The 27,097-nt window shown below is 36.0% G+C and overlaps 1 protein-coding gene across 3 annotated transcripts in view; it reads left to right on the forward strand.

The window, feature by feature from the left end:
* CTNNA2 (catenin alpha 2) overlaps positions 1-27,097 on the forward strand; it is a 510,643-nt gene that overhangs the window by 143,032 nt on the left and 340,514 nt on the right. For all 3 annotated transcript variants that reach the window (XM_087736026.1, XM_087736022.1, XM_087736023.1), the window contains exon 7: positions 5,959-6,162. In XM_087736026.1, the coding sequence (XP_087592152.1) occupies positions 5,959-6,162 (204 nt within the window). The remainder of the gene's footprint in view (positions 1-5,958; positions 6,163-27,097) is intronic.

Genomic DNA, 27,097 nt, shown 5'->3' on the forward strand with positions numbered 1-27,097 from the left:
AACCAGTAGATGAGCACATTTTTCATGAGCAATAAGGCAATGCACAGAATAAGTAAGTTTTTGCAAGAGCACACACTTAATCTGGAAAACACAGACAATGATACAGTAATCATAGTTCTTTTGGAGTTGTAAAATTGTTTTAAAAGATTAATTTGATTTTTTTTTGTTTTGTTTTACTTTATGTTTCTAATTAAAACTGGGTTTTTTTTTTGTATTGTTGAAAAATATATTCTAATCCAGATAAATTTCACCAAGTTTCAATGATTATGTGCTCTCTGATAATACAATGCATTTATGTACAGTATGTGGTTATTTTCAGTATTGTAGTTGATGTATGAATAATTTGTCTGATATTTTATATTCCAGAAGTGGTGCCATGTAGCTTATTAGTGTTCCTGATAGTTTATTCCTGTTTGAGCAAGATAAAGATGGCTTATATTACTAGTTAGTATGAAGAGGTCCATTTTCTGAAAGTTTTTATTCTTTATGGAAACATTGCAACCACTCTATAAACAGACCTTTATATAATTTAAGTAAAATGGAGAGTACAAGAGAAAATAGTTAACTATAATATGCTTAAAGAAGATATTATCACAAGTGTAACAGTTTTCAAATAAGTCTCCAATTATATTTAAATAAATTTTCTTGGACTTCAACGTTTCAGGTACGTTCATAGCAAAGATCCAGTTTACACTGATCTGTCTGCAGTTGTAAAGAGGCTTGAAACATTTCATTATAAGGCCTGAATTATGGTGTCAGTCCTTGATTTATGGCTCTAATGTTAGTTAACTAATTACAAATGTAAAATGTTCCAGTTCATTTACATTCAGCGTTCGTTAACTAGCTATCAAGAAGTGATGGGAACTTGAGACTTTTGAAGGAATTTATTTAGCCACATTTCCTGGCAACTATTTTTTTCTTCCTTCCAAGAAGACATTATTTCCTTTTTAACATAATGTTAATATATGTGTAAGAACTTTGGACGTGTCAATAACATAGTCTGAAGTTGCATATAGATACCAAGCTTTCTTTGAAAAAGAGTAAAACCTTTCATAAGCAAAAAATAGTGTCTCTTTGGGAACTGAATGTCGAGAGCTGTCATGTAGCAGGTTCTCGTCCCCGTTCTCTTTTTCCCAAAGCTCAAAAACCTGTTGTCCTTGTGAGATATTGAGAAAGGTTTAGAGTTTAAAATAAACATCTAAAATAACATTTATTTATAACCACTTGTCAGAAAGTAACTACATCGTTATTTATTATATTTTAAACAAAGCACAGTTGTTCTGTTTCTTTCCTTAGAATCTCTAAGGCTTTCTTTCCCAGCAGTGTTTCTTGTTATAAAAGTGAATTAAGAGAGGCCCAAAAGTTAGTTCTGGTCATTTTGTGTGACGTTAGGGTTAAGAAAGCAGTGGGGTAAAAAAAGGATTTAATTCTCCTGGTGGACAGCAAGTTCAAGCTGAGTCAGCAGCGCACCCTTACGGCCATGCAGATCGGCCACCTCCGAGGCTGCGTTAGTAAGACCGTAGGCCTTAAGGCAAAGGAGAGTGATTTTTGCCCCTATATTTGGTATGTATGAAACTGCATCAGGCCTTCCAGATCCAGTTTGGGGCTTCCCAGTGCAAGGAAGACTTTACCATACTTGAGCAGATCTGGCAGAGACCGCAAGATGATGAGGGGGCTGCAGGACGGGACAAATCAGGAGGGGCTGGCAGAGCTGGGAATTTTTCGGACTGCAGAATAAGAGGCTTTGAGGTGGGATTATATCGGTGTCTTCAGCTGCCTAGTAGGATGGTGTAGAGAACCGCCAGTGCAAAATAACGAGATGTCTCAAACGGCCTTGGTGGTAAAACCACGGTGCAGAGTAATGGTCACTAGGACCTAGGACCCAGGACCGGACTGTGGCTGGAGCCAGGGTGACGGAGGGAGCCCTGAGGGGACAGGCCACAGGCCGGCCGGGCCTCGGCCCCACGCCCGCGGGCTGTGAAGCCTCTTAGTCCCCCACACGACTGCCTGGGGGAGGGTCCTGGCATCACTCCTCTTGCTTTGATTGGTCGCCCAATGGCGACCTGGAACTGGGATGCCAGAAGGTTCCAGAAGTCCAGAGACTGAAATCTATAAATAGGGACTTTTGGGAGGTCCAGCACTGGATCCAGGACGGGTGATTCTCCTCTTCTTCCCTCTCTCTCTCCCCCCCTCTCTCTCTTTCACTTCTCCTAGGTTATTAAGTTGTTCAAGTTGTTAAATTGTAGTTAAGTACTGCACGGCCTACCTTGATCTTCCATAAAACTGCATAGCTTAGCCACATAGCTGGAGTAGGTATAATCGTGAGAGGGCTGGCGGGTATCGAATATTTGTACTCAATATTTGTCTCTATAGAAGGTTTCTATTAAAGCTGGTGTTTGTGTACGGACCTTGAACGTTGGCTCACCTTAATCCACACCGAGAGGATTTGCGCATCTTAGTCACCCCCGCTTCCTCCAGGTGGGACGTGACAGAGGGTGTAGAGAAAATGGAGGGTACTTTGAGGTTCCTGGTATTGGGATGAGAGGCAACTGGCACAAGCTGATTGAAGGAAAATTCTGCTTGGATATTGGGGAGAAAAAAAAAAAAACAACAACAACACACCATGAAGGTGATCAAACACTGAAAAAGGGGGCAGAGAGATTTGGAAAATCTCCAAAGATGGAGATCTCATCTTGACTGGATGAAGCCTTGAGCAACCTGGTCTGATGTCAAAGCTGACTCTGCTTTAAGGATGTGTTTAAAGCAGATAACCTCGAGAAGTACATTCCAACCTAAATTATTCTGTGATTCTGAATTGTCATTAATAGAAAATCCCAAACAAGTATTTAACTGACTTCTTAAGCCTAGAAATTAATTATAAACAAAAGGTTTTGTGGGATATGGATAAAAAATTACTGAGTGCAGTAACCAGTGGCTTTTATTCTTCATGAGCTAAAGTTTGATTGTCATAAAGATCTCTTCTTATTTAGAAAAAAACCCACAAAAATATTCCTTTTCTATGTTTTACAGTGAGGAAAGCTGGCTTGGATTAATTATACACCCTCAAGGATACACACATTATTTAAAATGTAGATGGTATTTGCATGTAGCCTGTATGGAATTCCCTGAATGTATTCATGGAGTATGACATAACTGCTTGTGAAAATATTGAGTTGGGTTTCATTGATCTGCAGATTGTTCATCCTCAAGGCTCAAAAAGGAGGGAAATATTCCAGGAATACATTCTTGGTAGGTCCTTGGATCTCAGAGAAGACTGAGGTCTTCAAAAAGACAGGGTCTTGAAAAACCTCTAAGAAGGAAGAATGTGATTCATGATTCGCTGAGAGGTGCAGGATCTGCTGTTTGAAATTTGCTGTGTAGGTAGAGAACCTTACGCCTATGTCTTTAAGGAAGAAGAGGAAAAGTGAGGCATTTCTGGAAGGACTGGTTATGTTGCTATAAGTTAAACATGAAAATTGCAACAGTGCTGTATGGGTGTTGCTTTGATTGAGTTTATGGATTGAGAAAGAGCTTTGCTACAAGTCGAATGTATGTTGGCTATTGGAAATCCTCTAGTCTCTAGTAAAGACTACTTCCTGTCTTTGTTAATGGCCATTTTTATGGTCATTTTAAAAAAAAAAAAAAAAAAACAACAACAAACCAAACCACCACATGACTATTAACATGACCATTTTATGGTCATTTAATAACACAACCAGATTTGGATAAGGAAACACTGAAAATAATCTGAAACATGCAGCTAATATTTTTTATAATTTTTTCTTTCTAATGGCATAAATTGCTAAGATAGTTCATTTGATTCAACTTCAGTCTTGCTACTACTAAATTAAATATGCTGTGGTGAAGATGCATTTATATAGTTGATTTCTGAAAATCCCAAGTATTATCATTTGACTGAAAAGCACAGCTACGTAAATATGCATAGGCCTAACTCTTAGAGAAGTCATTTCTAATTTAGATGCTTGTAAAACTGCTCTGCTTACTGCTGTGAAGCATAGACCCCAGAAGATACATGTGAGACATTATTTCACATTCTGGGTAATGCTGCTAAGTCATCAGTTCCCAGAGCTGGAACAATATGCTATCTAGTTAAAATTCTTCTATTTGTCCTTTTTATTAAATAATGAATCTTCATAAATTTCCTGACATCCTTGTGTTTATTACTATTTAACTGCTATGCATTCAGTTAAGTTATAGATTTCTCAGGGCTTGATCCTCTTTCTCTGTATAATAATGAAAGTTACATTTTTTGTGCGTGGAGTTAATTGGAAGTTTTATTGAGAAATAAGCAGATCTTTTGTAAAAGCCTTGTCCCACTGAATTAAAGAAAACTATTTGCTTGGAATCAGAATTTAGCCTAGAATAAGTTCATTTGATCATGTTCTGATTCGTAATAAACAGATATAGTTTTCAACATTAAAGGCAGATATTGGCTATGTATCATGTCCCTAAATCCTGATTTACATTTTAATACAGTGTTCTGTTTTTTCAAATTAACTGTGTCATTTGACTTGTGCTTGTTGATTGCTCTTGGTTATTAAAGGAAATAGACTAATCATAAAGTTATCAAAATGTTGTGAAAATTAAAATGGTTCATTAGCAAAAATCCTATGTGCTTTAAAATAGGTGTGATTATTAGAAAGCAGAATACTTTTAACTTTTTCATTCCTATTTCATGATTTATTGGCTTTTAAAGCTCAAATAAGAAGTGCACAGCTTACAGAGCATTTTTAGACAATATGCAATTATGAAGCTTCTTTGCATGATTGCAGCAAAGGGTTACTGAATTACACGGTGTTGTTAATGTGCCTGTAAGTGGGAGCAGGCAATTATTGCTTTTCTATTTGTTACCTTGAACTACAAAAGGAGAAGAGCAAGTCAGAGTAAAATCTAGCGGTGACTCAAAACTCATAATATTGCATAAGGTTGTACATGGATAGGGGTAAAATCTATGCGTTTTAGCCCTATTTGATATTTGGTAATAAGTTTGATATATAAAGTACACATGTGCTTAGCAGTGATCATAATTTAAGAATTAAAATGACTTTAATAGAAAACAGTCTCTGAAAATAATTTTTTTTAATGGAATAAAGATATTTTGCTAACCAGTAAGCTATTTGACAAATTAAAGATGTCTTCCTGTAGTGCTGTCTTTTTAGTTAAGTAATCCAGCACTTTTTTCTGATTTAAAAACAAAACAAAAACTTGCAAAAGCCTTTGGAAAAAGGCTTTTAAAAGATGTGCTACAGAATGGGAATCAGAGGTATTTCACATTTTTATCTAAGTGTGATTATCTAATAATGGTTTTCTTGCAGTGTTGTGACAATTTCTTCAGTTTTTTTTTTTTTTTTTTCCATTTAATACTGAGGTAATCTAGTAGCATTTCAGCAGTGTAGTCTACTAATAAAGATAATCAAAATGAAGGAATTAGTTACCAGAGAATATTCCACTTTCTCTTCAGTCATAAATAACTTGGAACTTTCATATGAATTTCCTGAATATGCAAGAAATTTTCAGAAGATTCAGGAAAGAATAATGTCAGTTTACTTCAAGATGAAATATATACATATATCATATAGAGAGTTAAAGAGACACATACGCATATTGCATGCATACTACAGTAGTTTGTGTTGATTTGTTTTATGCTATGGGCTTCCCAAATACATATTTGGAGCAGTTGTGCTGCTTTTGACAGTAGTGTTTTGTAACTATATGTTGTGAATTATTTTTAGATATAATTATTTTTTATTTTATTTATATATTGAGGTTTCAGGGCTACCAGATATTTCTGTAATATTGATTTTTCGGGAATTTGGTAGACAATTTATTGATATGAAAGACTAGGAACACTGTGAAACCAATGAAATAAGAGACGTTTAAGAAATCCTGAAGACCCATGCACGTTCCTAATTTTCCCACTCATATTTTGTTTTTTAGAACAAAATTATTTTAGACCCAATGACTTTCAGTGAGGCCCGCTTCAGACCATCTCTTGAAGAAAGGCTGGAGAGCATCATCAGCGGAGCAGCACTAATGGCAGACTCCTCGTGCACGCGAGACGACCGCCGGGAACGAATCGTAGCCGAGTGCAATGCCGTGCGGCAGGCCCTGCAGGATCTGCTCAGCGAGTATATGAATAATGTAAGTTATACGCTCTTCCTACTGGCTGCTTTTTCAGTAGATGATTAAACCTTTCTGCAGCTAATGCTATGACTTTAATAATTAACAAAAATAATGCATTTTTATACCAGGAGTAAAGGTAAAGCTATTTGAATTATTTAACTTTTTAATGGTAATGCTATTTGAATTATTTAACTTTTTAATATATTGCAAACGTTTGACAGAAGTTTGGTACAATTAGAAGTTCACAGGAATTAATTTTGGCCTGCAAAGGAACTCTGTGCTCCCCATAGCTTTAGCATTAAAGTTTCTTCTTATGTAATAAATAGCCAACAAGTATTCCTTTTGAGGTAAAATACTTTTTTAATGAAAACTAAGCGCAAGAAACATAAGCGGGAAATGGCCTGAGAATTATTTTCTTAATTAAAATAAATACAGTTAATTTTTAACGTGATTTCCACTGTGCGATGGTTGTTATTGTGTTTGTTTATTAGGATGTTACCTGCAGATACTCATGTGTGGTTGTCTGTTTGCTCAGTGGGTTAAACTATTGAAGTTCTTCGCTTGCTGTTGGACCTATTAAATATTCAGTTGCTGTGAAAGTAGTGAGTTTAGTACTATTACTGTTCACACAAAGAAATGCATCTGCTGTATCTTAAATACAGCCATCTGTGTAGGGTTTCAAGAGGTGTTAAATTGTTCAACATGGTGTTAACCTGTAGTGCATAACCTTTGTTCTGTGTAATTTATCCCAGAAAATTCTCTCCGCCTAACACCGCGTATTAAAACTCATGAGTACTACCACTGTGGCCTTTGGAGGATGTGTGAAAAACTCCTAAGCAAAATCGACAACCTTTTTCAAAATGGAAGTGTTTGCAGATATCAAACTGAGCATCCCATACTTTGCCATTTTTTGTCTGTCTTTGGTACCAGGGTATCCGTTGGCACATTTTGATCCTATTTTGCTAGAATCATCAAAATAACATTGAAGAGACTGTGCAAGGATGAACCTTTAACGTTGTTATTTTCATTGGTACTGTTACAGTTAGTTGGTGGAGTGATACAAAGCAGTATCAATAGCGCAAACTTTGGTCCCTTAGTCGTTTTATTGTACTGCTCAAAATTAGTTATGACTTTTTTAAGGTATTATTCCATATAATAGAATCACCTCAAGGAATAGCTGTTTCTGATGGCGCAGAATTTAAAAGCATATATTATTTGCTTTTTGGTTTTTATGAAGTGATAGCTGAAAGGTTCTTGTACTGCGAATGAAAGCAAAGTCTATGCTGTTTTGTGACAGGACAGAAATTGTAAAGAGACCATTAAATAACAGGTGATGAGACTGTGGTGGAAGAGGACTTGCTGGATTGCTTCCTACAGAATCTTGCTTTGTAGAACCGTTGCTGTTAGGTGAAGTCTTTAAAGTTCTTTCAAAAAAACTTTGAGAACTGATGGATTGTGGCTTCCTATTTTATTGTGGTGCCTCTTTTTAAGTACACAGGTTTTTGGTAACAATGCAATTTGCCCTTGGACCAGAAACATTCTTATTTTATTTCTGACCACATTTACAAAGGAAGGAGAGTTTTAAATGACTGTAGGCATTTATGACCACACTGGAGGTGGCTAATATAGTTTCATCGTGTTTACTTAAACACATAATGGTGTGAGCATCTGCTTTTATGGTTACCACTGTATGTTTTTTTAATTTGTTTTCCTCCTTTTTTCTTTTTTTGCTTTTTTTCTGTTCTAATTAGTGTGAGCTGCACAATTCCTATAATTTTGTATTTTCCTTCTTTATATTGGAATGTAATCAATTTAAGCTATTTTTTATAGCTATTGAGTAACCATTGTAAGAACTTAATATATACTTAAGTTACATGAAGTGAAATTCTTCTGATTTAAACACATCTGGGATGGTAGATTTTGAGAACAATATTGCATTAAACATTGTCTTCCAAGCTGATCTTAGCAGATACAAGGGATGGGATTCAGTTTACAGATTAATATACCTAAATTTACGTTCCTGTACATAGATACAAACAGGTAAACTAGGGGCCTCAATTCAGTTGTTTAAAGATAGATGCCTAGTGCCATTTTAAACTACCAGTTTAAATGGTTCAGTGTTCATTTGAACAGAGGCCCCTCAATCTGCCACTCAGAGACATTTGGATCTACAACGGATCTTGTGTCGTACCTGCCAGCCCCACTTCCATGTCATGTATGCTCTAGGGAAGAACAAACTGCCCGACTCCTACCTTTAGCAAATCATTTGAGCCTCAGTTGCTTCAGCTCCTGTTGTAATTGATGGAGGGAAGATCACTACTGGAGATCAGATCACTACTGCGAAGGGAACCTGAAAAGCCATTCAGATGACTAAGTGTTATAATCTAATAAGGGATAAGCTAAATAACTCTAGACTCCTCTGACTATATTAATTAAATCCCCATTAACGAGGATAGAAGATTAGATACCTAGCTTATAGGCAGCTTCAGTTTAGGTATCTGTCTAGAGACTGAATTTCACCCATTGTCAACCCTGTCAGAATTTGCTTTAGTATTTAACCTGTTGTTTGAACTGTGAGGATAGATTTTTTGCAAGTTCACAATAATGCTAAGCATGTTCATTATGACATAATATTCCACTTGGAAAGTTTTTTAAAAGCTTGCATGAGTTTCAAAAGAGTAAAACTGAAAGGCATACACCAAACATCATAACATGACACAGTTATAAGTCTGATCAAGAGGTGGCTAGACTGTTAGAGCACGTTAGCTTTGAGGTGATTTGGTGAAGATGGACATCTTTCTTTAACATCTGCCCACATAAGCTTAAACCATTGCAATCCTGCTCTTGCTGTAAAGCCTGTGAAATTTAATAAGGCATTGATGCGTTGCTTTTTTTGCTATTTGATGATATCTGAAAAATAACAGATCATTTTTTGCTGATGATTGTTGATCAAATGTGCATACTGCTTTTGATGCTTGCCATGAGATTCAGAGAACATAGAAAAAATTAAATATTTGGATGTCATATTTAAAGGATACAGAAAATGAATTGCAGGGTATTGGCAATGCGCTGTACAGTCAATGTTAGATCAATCCTTCTCCAGCTTAGAATTATTTCTTTTGAGTTATCTACTTCTATGATTTGGGTTCAGAGGGGTGTTTCTTTTGGTATACAACAACATTTCTATTTTTTGGTTGTTAAATAGATTCCATATTCCCTTTTACCTGCTGGATATTTAGACTGCAGAGTCTCATTATAAATTGGTTGTGGTTTATGTTCTGTCTCCTATTAAATTTTCATAGAAGCTAAGTAAAATATCAAGTGCAAAAGAACCTACTCAGAATGGAGTCATCGTTCCTGAAGCTTCACTGATCTTTTGCTTTTGCACCAGTGTATGGTATTGCAGGCATGAATCAGAAACTGGAAGGTTTACAGGCAGCTGTATGAAATATAAAGTTGGCTATGTGATGCTGCATACTTTCTAGCATTTCAAATGATGAATGCTGAAGGCAATGCAAGGAGAAAAAAGGGGTTTCCAAGGTTTTGTGTGCAAGAAAAGGAAATAGCTTCCAACTGAACAATGTAGGAACTTCTGCCTTTTAAGTAGTGTAAAATGTATAAGAAAACCTCCTCCACCTCCAAACCACCTCTTTCTTAGAAAGTTCCCTGTAGAGAGGCATGCGTCTTATCTTCTGTGCTCCTGCGGGGCTTTTTAAGTACATCCATCGCGTCTCCCGGTATATTCCCTGCACCTGAGATCTGTTGTGTCACTGTTGCTTTACCAGACCTCAGTGGATCAATATGCTCTGCTACATGGGAAGGGAAAATTTAACACACATAACAATATTGTTTTCCCCATTCATCTACCCAGTTTTTATGGATCCATCACAGACTAACAAGTAGATAACGATGTTCTTGCAATTGGTTATATGCCAGGCGTAAAATCTCTCTGTGTATTATCCAGAGTTTTACCGAAGAAAGTTAAAGCTGTTTTGCAATTCAGAAAACTAGACAGACAGATGCCACAGGTCATCTTATCATTTGGTGAGGCGGGGACAAGGTTGGTGAAACAAAGATTCAAGATGTGAGGCATAGAGATATGAGTTTAAAAAAATTGCAGATACCCACTTTCAAAATGTTGGCAACAAAAGAAAAATATGAAAAGAAATTCTGTAAAGAGGAGGATAGGGCAAATTTCAATGCAGATGAGTGAAAATAATGGTGGTTTTGCAGTTGTGTTGTTTTCTGTTACAAAGGTTTTGGGGTAAGTGGCAGAAATGTATTTAGAGGACTGTGAAAAGACATGGTTGGAGAGGTCTGTTTTGGTTCCTCCTTCCCTTATCCTCAGATAAGTGTTGGTTTGTTCCATTTCCTACATGTCAAATATGATTATTTTTTTTTCCCAAGCTGTCTTCACAAATATTCAGATGTTCTGGTCCCAATTCAGAGGTTATTTAAGCAATTATTGTTGTGGGAGGTTTTTGAATTATTATTGCTGCAGGAAACTTAGTCCCTAGGATCTTTACCAGTTCTATGAATAATTATGCATTTGTATAGCATATTGCATTGACTGGAGTCTCACAGTGCATAAGTCTTCTGCAAGAACTTACATGGAGATGAGATATAAACTGTTTCATTATTATTTGCGTATCTGGTAATATGTGTTAGTTTCATTTGTCTTCCTGGTAACGCTGTCAAAATATTTTCCCAGCATGGCATCTATTATTTCTATGCTGAAGTCAGCTGAACTTTAAAATCTTTTATTTCTGGGAAGCGGATGCGGGAAGAATCTCAGTCTGCTGGGTCATACGACTTTTTTTTCCATCTCCCACAGAAAATTGATAGGGTTTTTTTCAGATTCTTATGTATGTGTGATAAATCCCATCATTTATTTCAAAGTAAAATTACATTTCTAGACTTCTACAGAGAAGAACTAAATACAGCTCCATGGAAGTTCTTAATACAATTGTTTTCCATTTGTGTAAATGAACAAATGATTTAACAGATGGTTAGTTCTGATTGTGGTCTAGTTTCCTGCTGGATTACTCTCCTGGATCCTTCATGATGTGTATTGCAGGCTGTCAGGGAGCAAAAATCCTAGAATCCTGGGAGTTCCAGCTCTTAAACTCAGTCTCCTGGATTAGAAGTACACTGCCCAACTCATATAAGCCAATGCTGGGCACCCTTTCTAGCAAGCATCAGGGTGCTGCTCTGTTGATGTCTGATTAGGATATGAAAGGAAGAAAATTATATCTTTAGAAAAAATATGCTTAAAAAAGGATGTTTTGAATTCCCTCTGACATCATCAGTTTCTGTGCCAATCAGGAGAAAGACTGAATTTTGGGTTCCTGGGGTGTATCAAAGAGAAATTCAGAAAGCAGTTGACAAGTGAGTAAGGCATGACCCCTGTAATCACTTGAATACTGTCTTGGCATTAATTCAAGTCCACATTTGAAAAGGCATTTCCTATCTGGTTCAAATACAAGGTTATCTTCTTAAACCTTTGGGCTCGTTATTAAGCCAACCTTCATTCTCATGCCTTCCTTTTCCTCTCACACAGCGCTCCCGTTCCTGGCCACTCCCAACATTTCAGAAGAGCTTGGCGTTTGTTTTGATTGGAATTGGGTTTGGGGATAGGGAATATTTCTATTTATCCAAGTGGAATGAACAGTCCTTTATGAAGTCCTTGTATGGCTACTGATGATTTAACATATAGATGTGAGGACCAGAGCACTATAGGCTAGGCTTTTTTTTTGTTGTTGATATTTTACTGATATTACCATAGGAATAACGTTGCTTAGCATTTGCTCTTTGTAATCTTGTTCTCTAAAGTTGCTACCCATTCCTGATGTCTGTTCACTATAACCGAGATGCTATAGGCTCTAATTCCTGTTTCCTACAGAGAATGACATATCTTGAAAATGCAAAATACAAGAAGAATGAATGAGAAAACAGAAGTCTACATGCAGTTTTTCTTCACAAATACATCAGTGAAAAATTTGAATAGCTCAAAGTAAAATTATGGTGCTGCAGTACATGAAAATGAAACGTCCTTAACGGACAGCTGAAGTTATTGTACTTGATTGGAGAACGAAAAACATGATAGCAAATGAAAATCTATAAACTCTCGAGATATTGTCAGCTTCCATATTTAACAGCTCCATCTGAATTCATATTTAAGAGAAAAGTAATAATTCTTGTGTACGTTTCAGTTCTGGTGCTGACTTGCGTAAGGTTAATCTGGGTGACAGTGAGCAGTAAATTACAGTTATGAGACAGAGAAATGTCTGTAGCTGTCCTGCGATGAGTAGTCAGGGATGAGTGACAAGAGATTGAGCGCTGGGTCGTCAGGATCGACTGATTTAGGCATGACTGGCTCAGCAGGACAATTTTTCCATTGGCACCATTGTTGAGTTCCTAGCTTTCCAAATATTTTTTAGAGGACAATGGCTTGTTTACAGCTTCCCACTATTTCAAGCTGGAGATAAGCTATTTTACTATTCCCTTTTCTCTTTTAGAGGCTATATGAGCAGTTTTGTCTTTCCTAACTTGGAAGAAAGAAGTAGAAACACAGTAGTTATTACTGGAGGAATAGGATGTGTTCCCAAATGGGCAAATATTTTATGATGTGTCACAGCATTGCTTCTCAGTCAGTTTAGGTTTCTTTGCATTTATGCATCCCTCCTGAGTGCCTCGACTTGTCGTGGCTGTACATAAATCGCTGTCTAAGTATGCTACCTACAGTGTAACTTGAGCCACCTTTTAAGGAACCTTGTGACTCTTCTTTTTCGATGATAACATCAGGGCCTCGCAGGGGTTGCCCAGTATTTTTTGATCATTTTACAGAAATGCTGCACTGCTTACAGCTGCACAAGTGAATTTTGATTAATTTATTCATTCCTGTATTTTCTGGTTTTGCAAGTACATATTCAGTGTTTGTTTTGTTTTTCCTAGCAGATTCAGAGAACCATGCTGATGTTTTCCATTAGAAACAAATAGAAAAGCCCTGTGAGAAAGTTGGACTTTATGGCTTGGAAATGACAAATACGCTAACAATTTGTCTTGACTTCAGGTTCTGGTTGTTGTAAATTTACACAGTGCTGTAGTGTTTCATCCATTTGGACCAGTAGATTTTTAAATTTACTGAATTAATACATATGGGAAGAAATGCTGTTTCTGAACCACAGTGCTGATAGCTTTTCCTTGGTGGTGTCTACTGGAGAATGTTTTATAGGTGCCTCCTATGTGCTCTTTGTGTTTAAAGCCAGACGACAATATGTCATGAGGAAAGTTTTATATCTCTTGTTAAAATATAAATAAAGCACATGAGGTTTTCGAATCTAAGGCTGAATTGCTGTTTTAGGTTGAGTGATGTTTCTGACAAGATATTTCCCTCCAAGTTAGGGTGGAAATTTTCTAGACTGCCAGTAAATCCAACCAAGTGCCTGCATATGAGGACTTATTTTCTCACTTTCTTTTATGTCTCTATACAATTAATGAAGCCCAGTGATTGACCTGAAGGGTTGGAAAAAAAGGCTCTAAATCATGTTACATTCCCATGCCTCGCTGAATTTTCTGTCTTATTATCACTTTATTGTTATTCCATTGTCAAGTAAACTGCATTTTTAAAGGAACTGTTTAAATCTAGACATGCTTATTACTGGAAACCATGCATTTAGTATTTCCATAACTTGAGGAGTGAAGGTGAACTTCCCTGTAAACAGGAAACACTGTTTTTTCCACATGTAAATTCAAATGTTTCAGTCTCATAAAGAATTTAAATATACAGAAGAATTCTATAAATTATATTTGCTCCTTTCTTTGCTATTTATCTTAGTAGGAAGGAATGGCTGTTCTTTAAGTGCCAGACCTGGAAGTAAAGTTATTTGCCCTTTATCACTGATTTTGTATGTTCATATAATGCTTAGTCTTTTTGGGCCTCTGTTACTCCAGCATTGAAATTGAGGTCATGTCAGTCTTAATTCATTAAAGTTTAAGTGCCTTGAAGTTTCCACATTAAAAAAAAAAAAATCTGTAATAATATTGCAATATTTGTATAATTGTAGTGTTTGACTGTTGGAGGGTGTGCATAATGTCTGTCTCTTCAAAGACACAGAATTTCTCTCAATTTCATTTCTTCCTCTTTAAAGACTATCTGGATCTCCTTAACAGGTATACTGAATTTTTGCTATAACTGGGCAAATAATGAATTTCTTTGGTTTGCCTATTGAACTGAAAACTGAGAGAAGAATGACATGGGACAGAATGGAGTGGGCACAGCAGTCATGGGGACGATTACATGGGATTTAATTCTGATGATTTTTTTTTGTTTCTGACCAATAACCCAGACTGCTTTCCTAAAAAATGTGATACTAATTTCCTACATGCCATAGTTTGGAATAAATGATTTATTAAGTGGACCCCAAGTTCATCAATACTTTGGCTCCAGAAAACTTGCCTTTTTTGACAGGTGTATTTATTATTCTTCTTTCTTCTACATTGTATACGGATGTATGCATTCAAAATGTCTGGCTATACTTCTGATACCTTATCAGAGTATGTGCTCATTTTAAACTCCGTGTATTCAGATAAAAAATGTTTTGTTTTGTTTTGTTTTTTAAAAAAAGGCATTGCATTTTCTTCTGGTGATTTTCATTTTTTAGCTCATTTTATTTTGCATTAATTAGTTTTGTTTTTTCTAAACTGTGTTCTTACAGAAATAATGACTTCTGCATCAGTGCTTTTAATGTGCTGGAAAGCATTGCCTTAATGTTTGCAAGACTTAGGCTATCTGAAAATAATGTTGTTCAAGCTATTCGTTCACCTGTAGAAAAGTCCTTTATCAATCTTGTGTATATAGTGTGATTCATAACTTCTATAATTTTTCTTTGCACTGAAGTTAGCATTTATGGGTCATTAATTTGTTGTTTTTCCATGTCTGCAGGTCAATATCAGTATAAGAGAAGTTTTTCATGCACTTTATACTACACCAATAGCAATATGATTATTAGCTCTATGTATACCTGCTTTTGGTATACGGAGTGTATTTGCTTTTTGGTGTCTTACTTTCAATATTTGCACAGTCCAGATGAACGTTGTTGTGCATTGTATTCTTTTGGATGCAAAGCAAAATATTCCCAATACTTATAGAGTTATTGGGAATGCATCAAAATAAAATAAGAATGAACTGACTGAAAGTAGTGAGCTTTCAGAAACCCATGTCAAAAATCTGTCTCTCCTGGAGGCTACGTCACATTTTCTGTCCATTTAACATTGGATGATTTTTTGGTATGCATAATGTGTCCAAATTCTGGTAATCATGTGGAAAACCTGAAGGCAGCAATGGAAACATAAAGAGTAAATTAGCTATGCGCATTTGTTTCTCGGAGGTATTAGTATTCTGCAGGTGAGCAGAGGAGGGAGAAGGTGTAAACAGGCGTGGGCTCCATAAGGGTGCAAGTGCCTGTCAGCGGTGTATTGTTAAGTGCACGTTTGCCCTTGTTTAGGAAATAAGCCTATAACTCCTCTTGAGCATTTTCAAAATCTGACGTAGCCAAATGTGTTAACATCACAATATACATTGAATCAGCTATGAGCACTTTGTAGTAGTCTTTTTTGAACCTCATTACCATCAGAGGGCTGGAGCACCTCTCCTGTGAGGAAAGGCTGAGAGAGCTGGGGTTGTTCAGCCTGGAGAAGAGAAGGCTCCGGGGAGACCTTATCGTGGCCTTTCAATACTTAAAGGGGCTTGTAAGAAAGATGGGGACAGACTTTTTAGTAGGGCCTGTTGCGATAGGACAAGAGGTGATGGTTTTAACCTACAAGAGGGTAGATTCAGACTAGGTATAAAGAAGAATTTTTTCACAACGAGGGTGGTGAAACACTGGCACAGGTTGCCCAGAGAGATGGTAGATGCCCCATCCCTGGAAACCTTCAAGGTCAGGTTGGACGGGGCTCTGAGCAACCTGATCGAGTTGAAGATGTCCTTGCTCATTGGAGGGGGTTGGGCTAGATGGCCTTTAGAGGTCCCGTCCAACCCAAACCATGCTATGATTCATTAAAAGCTGGTAGGAAGTCACGTCAAAACAGGGGAAGGATAGAGGATGTGAAGTGAAATTTGTCCCGTTTAGTACATTAGATCATCATTTTGATAGTCAAGGATACACTTTTCCACAGGCAAAGGTCAAAACTCTTCATATTAGTAATGTCCTTACAATATTTATACCTTGATTAGCAATCAAAACAACAAAACTAGAAAATTACATTAGTGTGTGTAAACCTCTGGTTTATGTATCCTGCATTAGTTTGCATAATTTGTTTTTTGTTTACACAAGGAGTGTTTTTACACATGAGAACAAGGCACCGTAGGTTAGTGATAGCAAAATTCGATATAATTTACAGAATTGTCATCTGAAATGATGGTATTAGATGTCCAGAAGAGGGCACACTTGCACACGAGAAATGTTTTCGGCATCACTAGAGATCTGCATGCCGATGTGGTACAGCTGTAATCAAAGAAAATGTAATAATATAGAAAAAGAAGAGGTTACCTTGTTAGCAGTTCTGGGATCTGTAGAAAAAAATAGATTGAAAAGGTTATTTGGGGAAAAAATATATATATTAATCAAATTAATATGAACTATCAAATAGAAATCAGGTGTTAATTTCTACTTGCATTTTTGAATGGATGTTTTGATTTCAATAAGGAATTTGGCAGGCGAGGGGTAAGAGCCTCTCCTACCCTTTTGAAATTATTTCAGATGCACACGTATGATGCAGAGCTTAAGAACCTATGCATTGTAATACAAGCTAATAAACAGTCAAATATATGGTAATATGAAATGAGATATATCAGTATTCAGTGTGATTTGATATCTGACCTGGGAAATTCTCTTATGACTTCCTAAATACAGTAGAACTGCAAGGACATCATGTCTTGTGACACAGAAACTTGTCACTTTTTCCAGAATTGTTTATTAGCCAGACATTGGGAACACATGTGGTTTATTTTTATATTTGTACTTGAAAAATGGAAGACAGAAAAATCATCCGTACTGTAATCAGTTCCCTGAAACTCCCTTAGTGAAATAGTAGGAGGGAAAGAGGATTGTTTCATTTCTTTTAAGATGACTGAGCTAGAGGAATAAGTAATTTTCATTTTTGTTTGGATTCTTTTTGTAATTTCAAGTATTGATCCAATTTTCATAACATTTAATAGCATTTGGAAACTTTGTCAGAACGCTTTCTTTTAACAGATATTGCAACTGCTTTAAAATATTTTAGCATACATTTGTCTTCAACAGAATGAAATGAAACTTTTTGTGAAATTCATTTGTCTATAATAAAGCTTTAAGCTTATCTGCTTTATAAAGTAAGCTACGATGAAGTCTAGGGTAAAATATTGACCACATGTTTTCACAATGCATATGTTATGTAGGTTTTTTGTATGTTTGTCACATTAATTAACTGCTACCTTGACCAATTCTTTCATTTGTTTATTTAACAATTAAATAAGCAATTATTTAAAAACAAAAAACAAAACAACACTAGGGGAGTGACAACCCAGATGGATGCATTATAATTGTAATTATGCATTAACATTGCAAAGAAATTTATACATTTCGATGTAAAATCCGAGATCCTCAAAATAAAATTCTGTAGCTTTAAGTGGACAATGACTGAGCTCTTTCTGACATGATCTAAAATACCTTGGGGCATGATGTGTAGTAATGTAGTTACTATAAGGCTGTCAAATGCATTGCCAGATAGTATTTGAATCCTGGGATCAGATAAATTAGATTTTAATTGGGTTTTAAGGGTAAGCTGAATAAGTAGATAAGGTAGAATTAACCAGAGACATATTAACGTAATGAAACCTTTGGATCTCTTAAAGCTATTGCATTAAAGACCGTACAGTCTCTTCTTGAAAAGAGACGTCACGGTAGAGTAGAAAGAGATTGACAGTGATAGGTAAGATGAATGGTGGTATCTAACATAATCACATAAACACATAATAACATAACCACATTATCTGCAGCACCGTAAACCCAAGAAACTGGAGAAAATTGCATTAGTTGTATTTTATTATAGTGTTTTGAAGGGAAAGAAAACAAATAAAAAGTCCAAAACTGAGTTTTCCCAAGCTGGTGGGACCATTCACGCAGGGTATTTACTGAGGCTGTTGAATGGTGTGTTTTTTTGTTTCTTATAGAGCAGAAGAGAAGCTGCTGCTATGTGAAATGGCCAGAACACTTGCTGGTGTATTTCTTTTCTCTATGAACTACCTTATGATGGTTTTGCTCAGTGGAATTTTTATTTTTATTGGATGCATGAACTTTTTACTGCTAACTTCCTTTTGTCTTCCGTATAGGCACATTCAGATGATTAAAATATTTAAAAAGTTACAAAATTCAAGCACTTGAACTCATTTGTTATTCCCTCATTTTATCTTTAAACACATTTTTTATCATGTAAAGCAGAACAATATGTTTAATGACTAAAGGCCTTGTAATGCAAACTTTAACGTGAATAATTTATTACATAAGTAAAAACAGGGGTCTGTCATGCGTAAGACTCCACAGTCACAGTAAGTATCCAGAAAGAGTCAGTTTTAATTTTTTTAAAATTTTCTTACATAAATAAGAAAAAAAAAAAGGAAAGAAAAAGAGGAAGAAGAGCAAGAAAGTGAGAGGAGGAATTTTTTGTTGTTGATGTCAGTCATAAATACATTAGTTCATTACAAAATTATGTCTTATTCTTCTTACTGGGTAGGTGAGCACAAACCCTTATGCCTCGTGCAGTACTTTTGATTTCTGCATATAGGATGAGGACTATAGAGCCAGATCCCACGGATGTCAGTGAAGAGTCATTCATCGTTACACAAATACGTAAGGGATTCACTCAGGAATATAAAATGCCTGACTTCCACTAAATAGATATCCCCAGGAAAGCCAGTAACGCTAACTCAAGATTTAAAACTTAATTATATACATTGTTAGATTTGGGTCTTGGGTTTTATGGGAGCTGGTTCGTTGTGATGTGTTCTGCATGGATAGCCATCACATGATTAATCCAAATGTTCAATTGGAAGCATTTTGTCAGTGTGAACTTAAATGAAAGTTATGAAATCAGATGTTTAAAAAACCAAAGCATAAAGAAGTTAATGTTAATGTTTTGCAATTTCATATCATGGTTTAACATTTTGAAGCAGAAATACAGAGGCTTTTTTTTTCTTTTTTTTTTTTTTGTCAGAAGCTATTGAGGAAGTTTGTTTAAAGAAATCTGCCCATACTTTTGATGAACATAAATTTTGTCTCTCCTCAAGCAATGGTTTTCTCTCCTTTCAATGTAAATAGGTGAATAAATAAATAAAAGGTATGCCTGATTGTGTGTAAGAGGAGACTTACAAAGTAGATCTACATTCAACCATTTGTATGTACCAAACAATAAAACTTGAAGGCTCATTAGCTTGGAATGACCCAACTGTGTTTTATGCATAGGGGTCATTTCTTTACTAATGAGCCACTAAGCCAGATGGCTAACCCCACAGTAGTCTAACTGCATTAGTGTGATTTAGATTTTTAGGCAAATTGCTTTTCTTTTCTCGTCTTATTTTTTTTTTTCAAACAGGAGCTAGAGGGACAGCTTTTTCTAGAACTGTGTAAAACAAAGTATTTTGCCTTAAAAGATAAATGGCTAAGGTGACTCTGCTTCTTAGGGGTTTATATCAATTTCTAATATTTTTGCTGGTTTGTAGTGATGAGAGTCTGTTTGATACTATCTTCTCTGGAAACTGTTTTGGGTAGAAAGTTATTTTGACTGTCTTTATCTATATTGGATTTTGTTTCGATAGATAATTAATCAATCCCATTCTGATTGCCTCATATCTGAGTGCATACGAAAATACTTACGGGTAAAATAGAAAAGAAGAATGACTCCACACAGATGACAGTGCAAGAATAATATATTTTTTTAATGTATGTTTTCTTATAGAATTTTTTCTTGTCTTTATGAATTTAAGATATTACAGGTGTTCAGGATGAGGAATGGTTGCTCATTTGGGCATGGATTCATATTGCTTGAGAAACCTTTTTCAGGCACGTAGGTGAGAAACCAGGTCATTGTGGATTCCCCCAAGCCAGTTGAAAGAGATTGATGCCTTCAAAGCACACTGTATTTTAAGTAACCTGGATTATTTTCTGGGAATGCCTTTCTCTCACCATTGACTAAACCATACACAAGGCAAGTTTGGAAATGACATAAAAATCTATGTAGAGAACAGTCCTAAAGAGAAGAGCACTTCAAAGGAGGGCAGTTTATGAAGGACAACTTCAGCAAGTTGGTTTGAAAGTGTGTTTCAAACATATTGGGCAAATGAACACCCATGGTCCTTTCAGCCATCCCACATTTGAACGCAATTTTGATGTAGCAAATTGTTAGTGTCTGTTACTGTGAATAACTTCATATGGTGATTTGCTCCTATCTTACGGGAGTTTGTTGCAATGATGTTAGGTAATTGTACATGGGTTCATAGCACTGAGTATTGGTCTTATCTTCAAAGAAGGTGGCTACATTTGGGGAAATAAGAACATCAAATGGCTCAGAATAAAGCTTTATCTGGCCTAGTATCTTATCTCTGATAATGGTCACGGGGGATGACTAAAGAAGAGTATAAGAACCTGACAAACATACTGTGATTGTGATTCTTCTTTGCAAAATTTATTATTTTAGCCTCCAGCAATTTATGGTTCAGGTAGTTCCTGAACCAAAGGTGATATTTATTGTTTAGAAATGAATAATCTAGGATCCTTACTTACATAGCCTGTAGAGCATTAAGATTTTAAGGGATTTACACAGGTCTCCAGAATAGCTATTTTGCATCATTATGACCCTTTTGGGTTTTTTTAACCCTTTTTCTCCCCTCTTCAGTTTTGCAAGGTACTTAGTCTAGGGTGAATTAGGAAGGGGAGAAATTGAGTCAGTAAGTGAAGGAGAGAGAGGAAAACTATGACATTTTGGTAGTTCTATTTGTAGATATTTTAAAACATTTTTGAACCACGTCTTGTAGACGTGATCAACTTGAACCTGCAGTCGTTTCCATTTTGAATACTGAAACAAAACTGAACATCCTGCATCGTATCTTTTAGATGTATCAAGCCTAACACATTGAGATTTGCTTGCTTAATTTCCACCTGCTACTGTTTTCCTGCTATACCTCGCTCTCACTAGCACCAGTAACTTGCAAAGCAGTGTGATTTCCTACTATGGGAAATCTGCCTAAAATTAGCTGTGAAGATACGGAGTGGGAGCTGGTCAGGAACCCTGTAGTCTTGCTGTGTGCTTCCTAAACAAGCCGTGTTAAAAGAAGTCCTGATAGAAAGTACAGCGTCTTCAGGGTAGCTGCGTTGTGTGATCAAAATGCAGAAGGCCAATGCGTTTTCTTTGTCAGAAAATGGTATGCAATGTTTAGTAAATCTTTGCTTCAGTAAAAGGGTTCTCCTCTAAGCAGTAAAAGTCAGAATCAGGGCTAAAAATGCACAAGATAACTTTCTCCAGAGAGGAGGAGTAAAAACAGTGGCAAAATATGAGAAAAATAAATGAATTTTAGATGTAAAAGTGCAAGAGAATCTTAACACTGTTGTGATTTGCCAAGGCACATAAATCTGTCTTCAAGAACTAGGACACAGGTCATTTTCTGATGGAGATACTAATCACAGGGAAAATGAAGAGGTGTTTTTCTCTTTTATCCTGATTTGAGCTCATATTTCTGAGTTCATATTTCGCCATGTACTGACGTGTGTGTATCTCACATTTTTAGCTTCTGTCTCTCTTAACCAAAGACAAATTAAATCTCTCACTGAATATTAAGTGTTAGGAAGGAAGTTATATTCAAGTCCATCGCTGCTTTTAAGGTTTATTTGTGAAGATGAAACTTCTACTTTCTAATTGAGAATGTGACTCTGGTCTCCAAATCATACCTTAATTTGCAGTCTGGGAAATGTAAGTGGTATTTTTTTCTCTTTACTTAGTGTTGCCAGACTAACAGAATGACAATAATATAACTGTTTTTTGTCAAACCATATAATTAAATGGCTATGAAAACTAAAGAGCATTCCATTCACTGAAGAGCGGTTACACTTTTTACTGCCATGTAAGCAAAATTGTAATAACAAAATGATAGAGCATCATATGCTGTGTACATTTTTATTTGTTAATAACAAATTTAAAACGATAAATACTTTTCCTTCTGTAAAATTCTTACTGAATCTTTTGAGAATTCAGTAGCACTGTAAATGTAATCTGCAGTTCTTTACAATTATAGTTTAAATAGACCAAGTCTAAAGGGAGTCTGCCTATTTGATTTCCAAATTTGCATCACTTAAAATCCAATCAGACCAACTGTTCAGATTTTTATTAGATATGAAATACACAAATGGGTTCAAGGCCACGCTATGTATAGCAAATACATACCTTGTTTTACAGCATGGATTATCTAACTTGTTACTTAGCATGTGGTTTGACCTTCAGCCCACAAAGACTGCTTACTGACTTCTTGAATTGTTACTATATTAAATCCTTCGATTTTCAGTAACTGGTGTTTTATAGGCCAGCAGATTGCATTTGATTTTGTGAATTTGCTGCAACATATTGAGTTTAACGGATTTATGCAGGAATGTAAAACAAAAATAATACAGCCGGCACTTGGAATTTTAGAACACAAGGGCATTAGGCTTGCAGATGGCCGATACGGATAATGACGTTGAATAATTTAGTGTGGAAGGTAATCTGGTTTTGACAGAATACATTAACATTTAGCCAATGCATACAGGTGTTTGGGTAGTGATCTGCATGGTCTGATCGAAGGAGACCACAGTGACTGTGTGAAGTGCAGCATTATAATCTCACTGACTATGCCTAAAAAAGGAGGATCTGTTCAGAATGTGCTAAAATATATTTAGAAGACCCTTAGTACTGCAGTCGTTAAAATAATTTCTCACTGCGTGGTGTCATTTTTTAATTTTGATCAGGGGAGAAAAGGAAGAATGTTTCTTTAATGCTTTGATATAATTGTATGTTCATTACAGGGTGAATCTAAGAAAACAAGGAGGAAGAAAACATGGCAATTAGAATACGAGGTTTTTCTCCTGTTCATGTCTATGATGTCAAAACATGGCCTCTGCCTCTTCCATCCAAATTCATTCTGAGACACTCCAATCTTTTTGCTATGGCAACATCTTTAAAATATAGTAGACACAATGTTAATCTTGGTATTTGAGAATTAGAGAGAAACAATCAGACTAATATCCTGCGACTAGTGTTCAGATCAGCTGGCAGGAGCTCTTTGGGTTGCATTTGCTTGGCTGTCCGTGCATTCCAGTAGCGAGTTGTGTCATATTTTTGCAGTTGTCCCTGACACACACAGGCAAACACACACAGAGTCACAGATCATGGCAGTTTGTTTTATTCCAGCCTGAAGTCAGTTTACCATCACTGTTACTTTTGTTAACTGATACGTCTGGAAGAGAGTGTCCAATTCTCCCCAACTCTTTAATGAAATACATTTCGCTAAAATCCATATTAATAAAAGTAACAAATACATATGCAGTATTCATGATGCCATTAGATAATGAGTATGTAACTTCAATGATGTACATCATCTTTATCAAATTTTTCAGGGAAATCAATCCTGAATAATTTTTGCCTTGGCGGGAAAGAATCTGCCAGTTTGAATATTTGGGAATAGAATAGACTAGAATAGAATATTTCAGTTGGAAAGGACCTACAACGATCATCTAGTTCAGCTGCCAGACCAATTCAGGGCTGACCAAGTTAAAGCATGTTACTAAGGGCATTGTCCAAATGCCTCTTAAACACTGACAGGCTTGGGGCATCGACCACCTCTCTAGGAAGCCTGTCCCAGTGTTTGACCCTCCTCAAGTTAGGAAGTTAAGGAGCAAAACAGTTCATCTGTAGTAAATAGTAACCTTTTCGGTGCCCAGCTGCAGTGCTTGAGCCATGCAGCATCTCTTGCCAGCCATGTCCCTGACTGTACTGTGCGATCAGCAGCAGAGCTGAGCTAATGTAAATTTCCAGCTTTCGGCAGAAACAAGGCACGGGGAGCTTGCTGAAGGAGACATTAAGGTTTGATTTCAGATGGAGCCTTGTGTAGGCTGGATCATTTTCATGACCACTCAAGCCTTGGTTGAGTCCCTGACTGATTGTCGGTATTGAACCCAAATAAGAACCTGATGAAAGAAAGAGAGGGAGCTTTCAGCAATGCATAGTATAGGGTTAAATTGAGTTAAACTTGTTGTTTTCTGCATCTTTTGTCTCGCATATTCAAAAAGGCAATAGCTATCAGATTTTCTGAAAGAAACTAACACTGGGTTAGCCAAATGTGAAGAATTTCTGTTGAAGAGTTGAAGTTTTTCAGTATCGTAGGAAATTGAAAACCAGAAGATATAAGGGGAAGAAACCTTAATACACTTAGCACTCACTATTTTTATAAAATAAACCATAAGTGTTATGAATGCCAAGAATAGCCTAGCCATCATATTGATTTTATAACGTTGTTCCTGACTCTAGTATTGCAGTGCAGTGACATTTCATTACACCCATTGGAACTATAATAACTGAAGTGCAACACCAGCTGATGGAAATGAAATTAAATCTATCTTCAGTAATAAAGAAGTGATGTCCACAAAGAATAGAATACAAACCAGTTTTCTAGTTTTATAATGTTCAATTACAACAAGCTATAAATAAAAAGTAGATATTTGTTGTAGCAATACTTCTTGTATATCAGCTAACAATCAGATAACATAATTTCTCTTTGATTATCAACAAAAAGTTCCTAAAATAAATACATCTCCAACCACACTATTTTGAAATTTGTATTCTACAAAATATTTAACAAAGTTTCTTAAATATCTTCACATTTGTGGTGACAGACATACAAAAAAACCCCAACTGTGATGCTTACACAAATACAGTATATCTGGAATTTTCAAGACCTTGAAGTACTAAACATTTAAGCAACATCAAGAATTACTTTGGATAGGAAATCCATCCTGTGTATTTCAGTCACTGAGTGATAGTAAGTGTATTTAAAATTAATAAATAAAACAAACCCCTGACCGAAAAAGGAATATACAGTCTCTAGATTTGCAGTCATAGGGTTGAAATGTTACTGCCTACACAAATATATTTCGCTCTTAAAGCATTCATAATTTATATGTTGTCCTTGCATATATTACCTTGACTTTTTCCAGCTTCTATTTTAGTATTTGGAGGTGTCTCTAATACCCTGTTACTATATGGACAGATAGTAGGATCACGTTTTCAGATCCCCATGCACATTTTGGCTGGTATAAGAGGCCCAATAATGAGAATGGGAGAAGTATAACTTGAAAAGGGGTTTGAAGCTAGAAAGGTGGGGAAGTATAAAGAAAAATAACAAATATATTTTACTTGGAGACAAAAGTCAATTAACATTAGTGAGGGCTGGAAATCTGGCACAAGAAAATTTTTGTAAAGAACAGGAAGGATTTACGTCACTTGTTGAGTTGGTTAGCAATGAGGCCTTTTAAGAGGAATGCCATTTTTTCATTGTCTTGAGGATATTATTTTTTTAGATAATGAACTTAAAAACAACCAACCAAACAAACAAACCCCAAACAACCCCACAAACAAAAAAAAAGAAAAAAAAACCCTACCTGCATTTAGTTTACAGCTCTCCTCCTAAACCAAAGAGCTTGTGCTCTTGTAAGGGAGTGCTATTTCCCCACTGTAACTGTCATAACTGTGGAAAAAACAGATAACAGAGGGTTGTGAAAGAAGTATGATAACTCTTTTAAAGCTCAAACTTAAGGCAGCAGCTTGAAATTAACATACGTCCTGATATATATATATATATATATATAAAAAATATATATATAAAAATGTGTGTGTGTGTTTTATCTGATTCAGAGCCTGGACAGACAGGGAGTGGGCAGAGATGGAGGTACTAGATGAAGCCTCTGAAAACATTAAGCTGAAGTACCTGGGTTTTAGTACTTGCACAGGCTTTTATGACAAGCTCTATGGTGAAAGGCTGAAATAAGCTCCGGTGTTAATGTGCATTGTACAATGCCCCCACATCGCCAATCCAAAGTAAATCTCCCGGTAATGGCAACAAGATCCTTGACCTAGAGATATTTCTTGTTTTGTTTAATTGTTTTCTGAAAGAATATAAAAAATGACTATCTTCTCTTGGATTCCTCATCACTCTTCTTTAAACACAGTATTTACCCTTGACTAACAGGTCACCAACATGGGGAGGAGAACCCCTTGGCTTTTTTATTGACCTTTTATCTGAATACCAGGTGAAAGAAGTTTATTATTTGATTCTGGACATCCAAATCGTCACTTGAGATGCAAATTTTGCTTTCATTGTTTTGCTGGATACCAAAGGCCTTTGAAAGGTATTTATTATGGCTCATCTGATTCATGGCATTCTGCTAAGGCTTGCTGTAAGTTGATTTTGTGAAGCCTAAGAAGGGAGAAACTTGCATCTTTTGTGGGATCGTCATAGCCTAATGCAAAAAGAGTACTACTGGACTACTAAAGGATTGAACTTCACAACAAATATGTGGGTGGTTATAGTGCCTGGTTCTTCAGTTCACATTCTCAGCATTTTTTTGCATAGCTTTCTGTGAACTGCAAACCTTTATTAAGAGGCAAGAGATTTTTTCATTTTGTGATATGTTATTGCAAAAGAAATTATATACTGTATGCATGTTGTGCCATATATAGCACATGATGCAAAAGGGCATATTTAGCTAATTTAGTAAGTTTTGGGAAAACAAAGTACTAAGATTTGTCTTTTTTAGTTCATTCAGTTCTCCGTTGTGGAAGAAGGACCTAAACTCAGAGTTGCAAAATGACCTTTTGAAAGAGTTATTAAGAATTCAGA

The sequence above is a fragment of the Nipponia nippon genome, unplaced genomic scaffold (genome assembly GCF_047370975.1).
Source record: "Nipponia nippon isolate SJK-2023a ecotype South Korea unplaced genomic scaffold, ASM4737097v1 scaffold_6, whole genome shotgun sequence".
NCBI lineage: Eukaryota > Metazoa > Chordata > Aves > Pelecaniformes > Threskiornithidae > Nipponia > Nipponia nippon.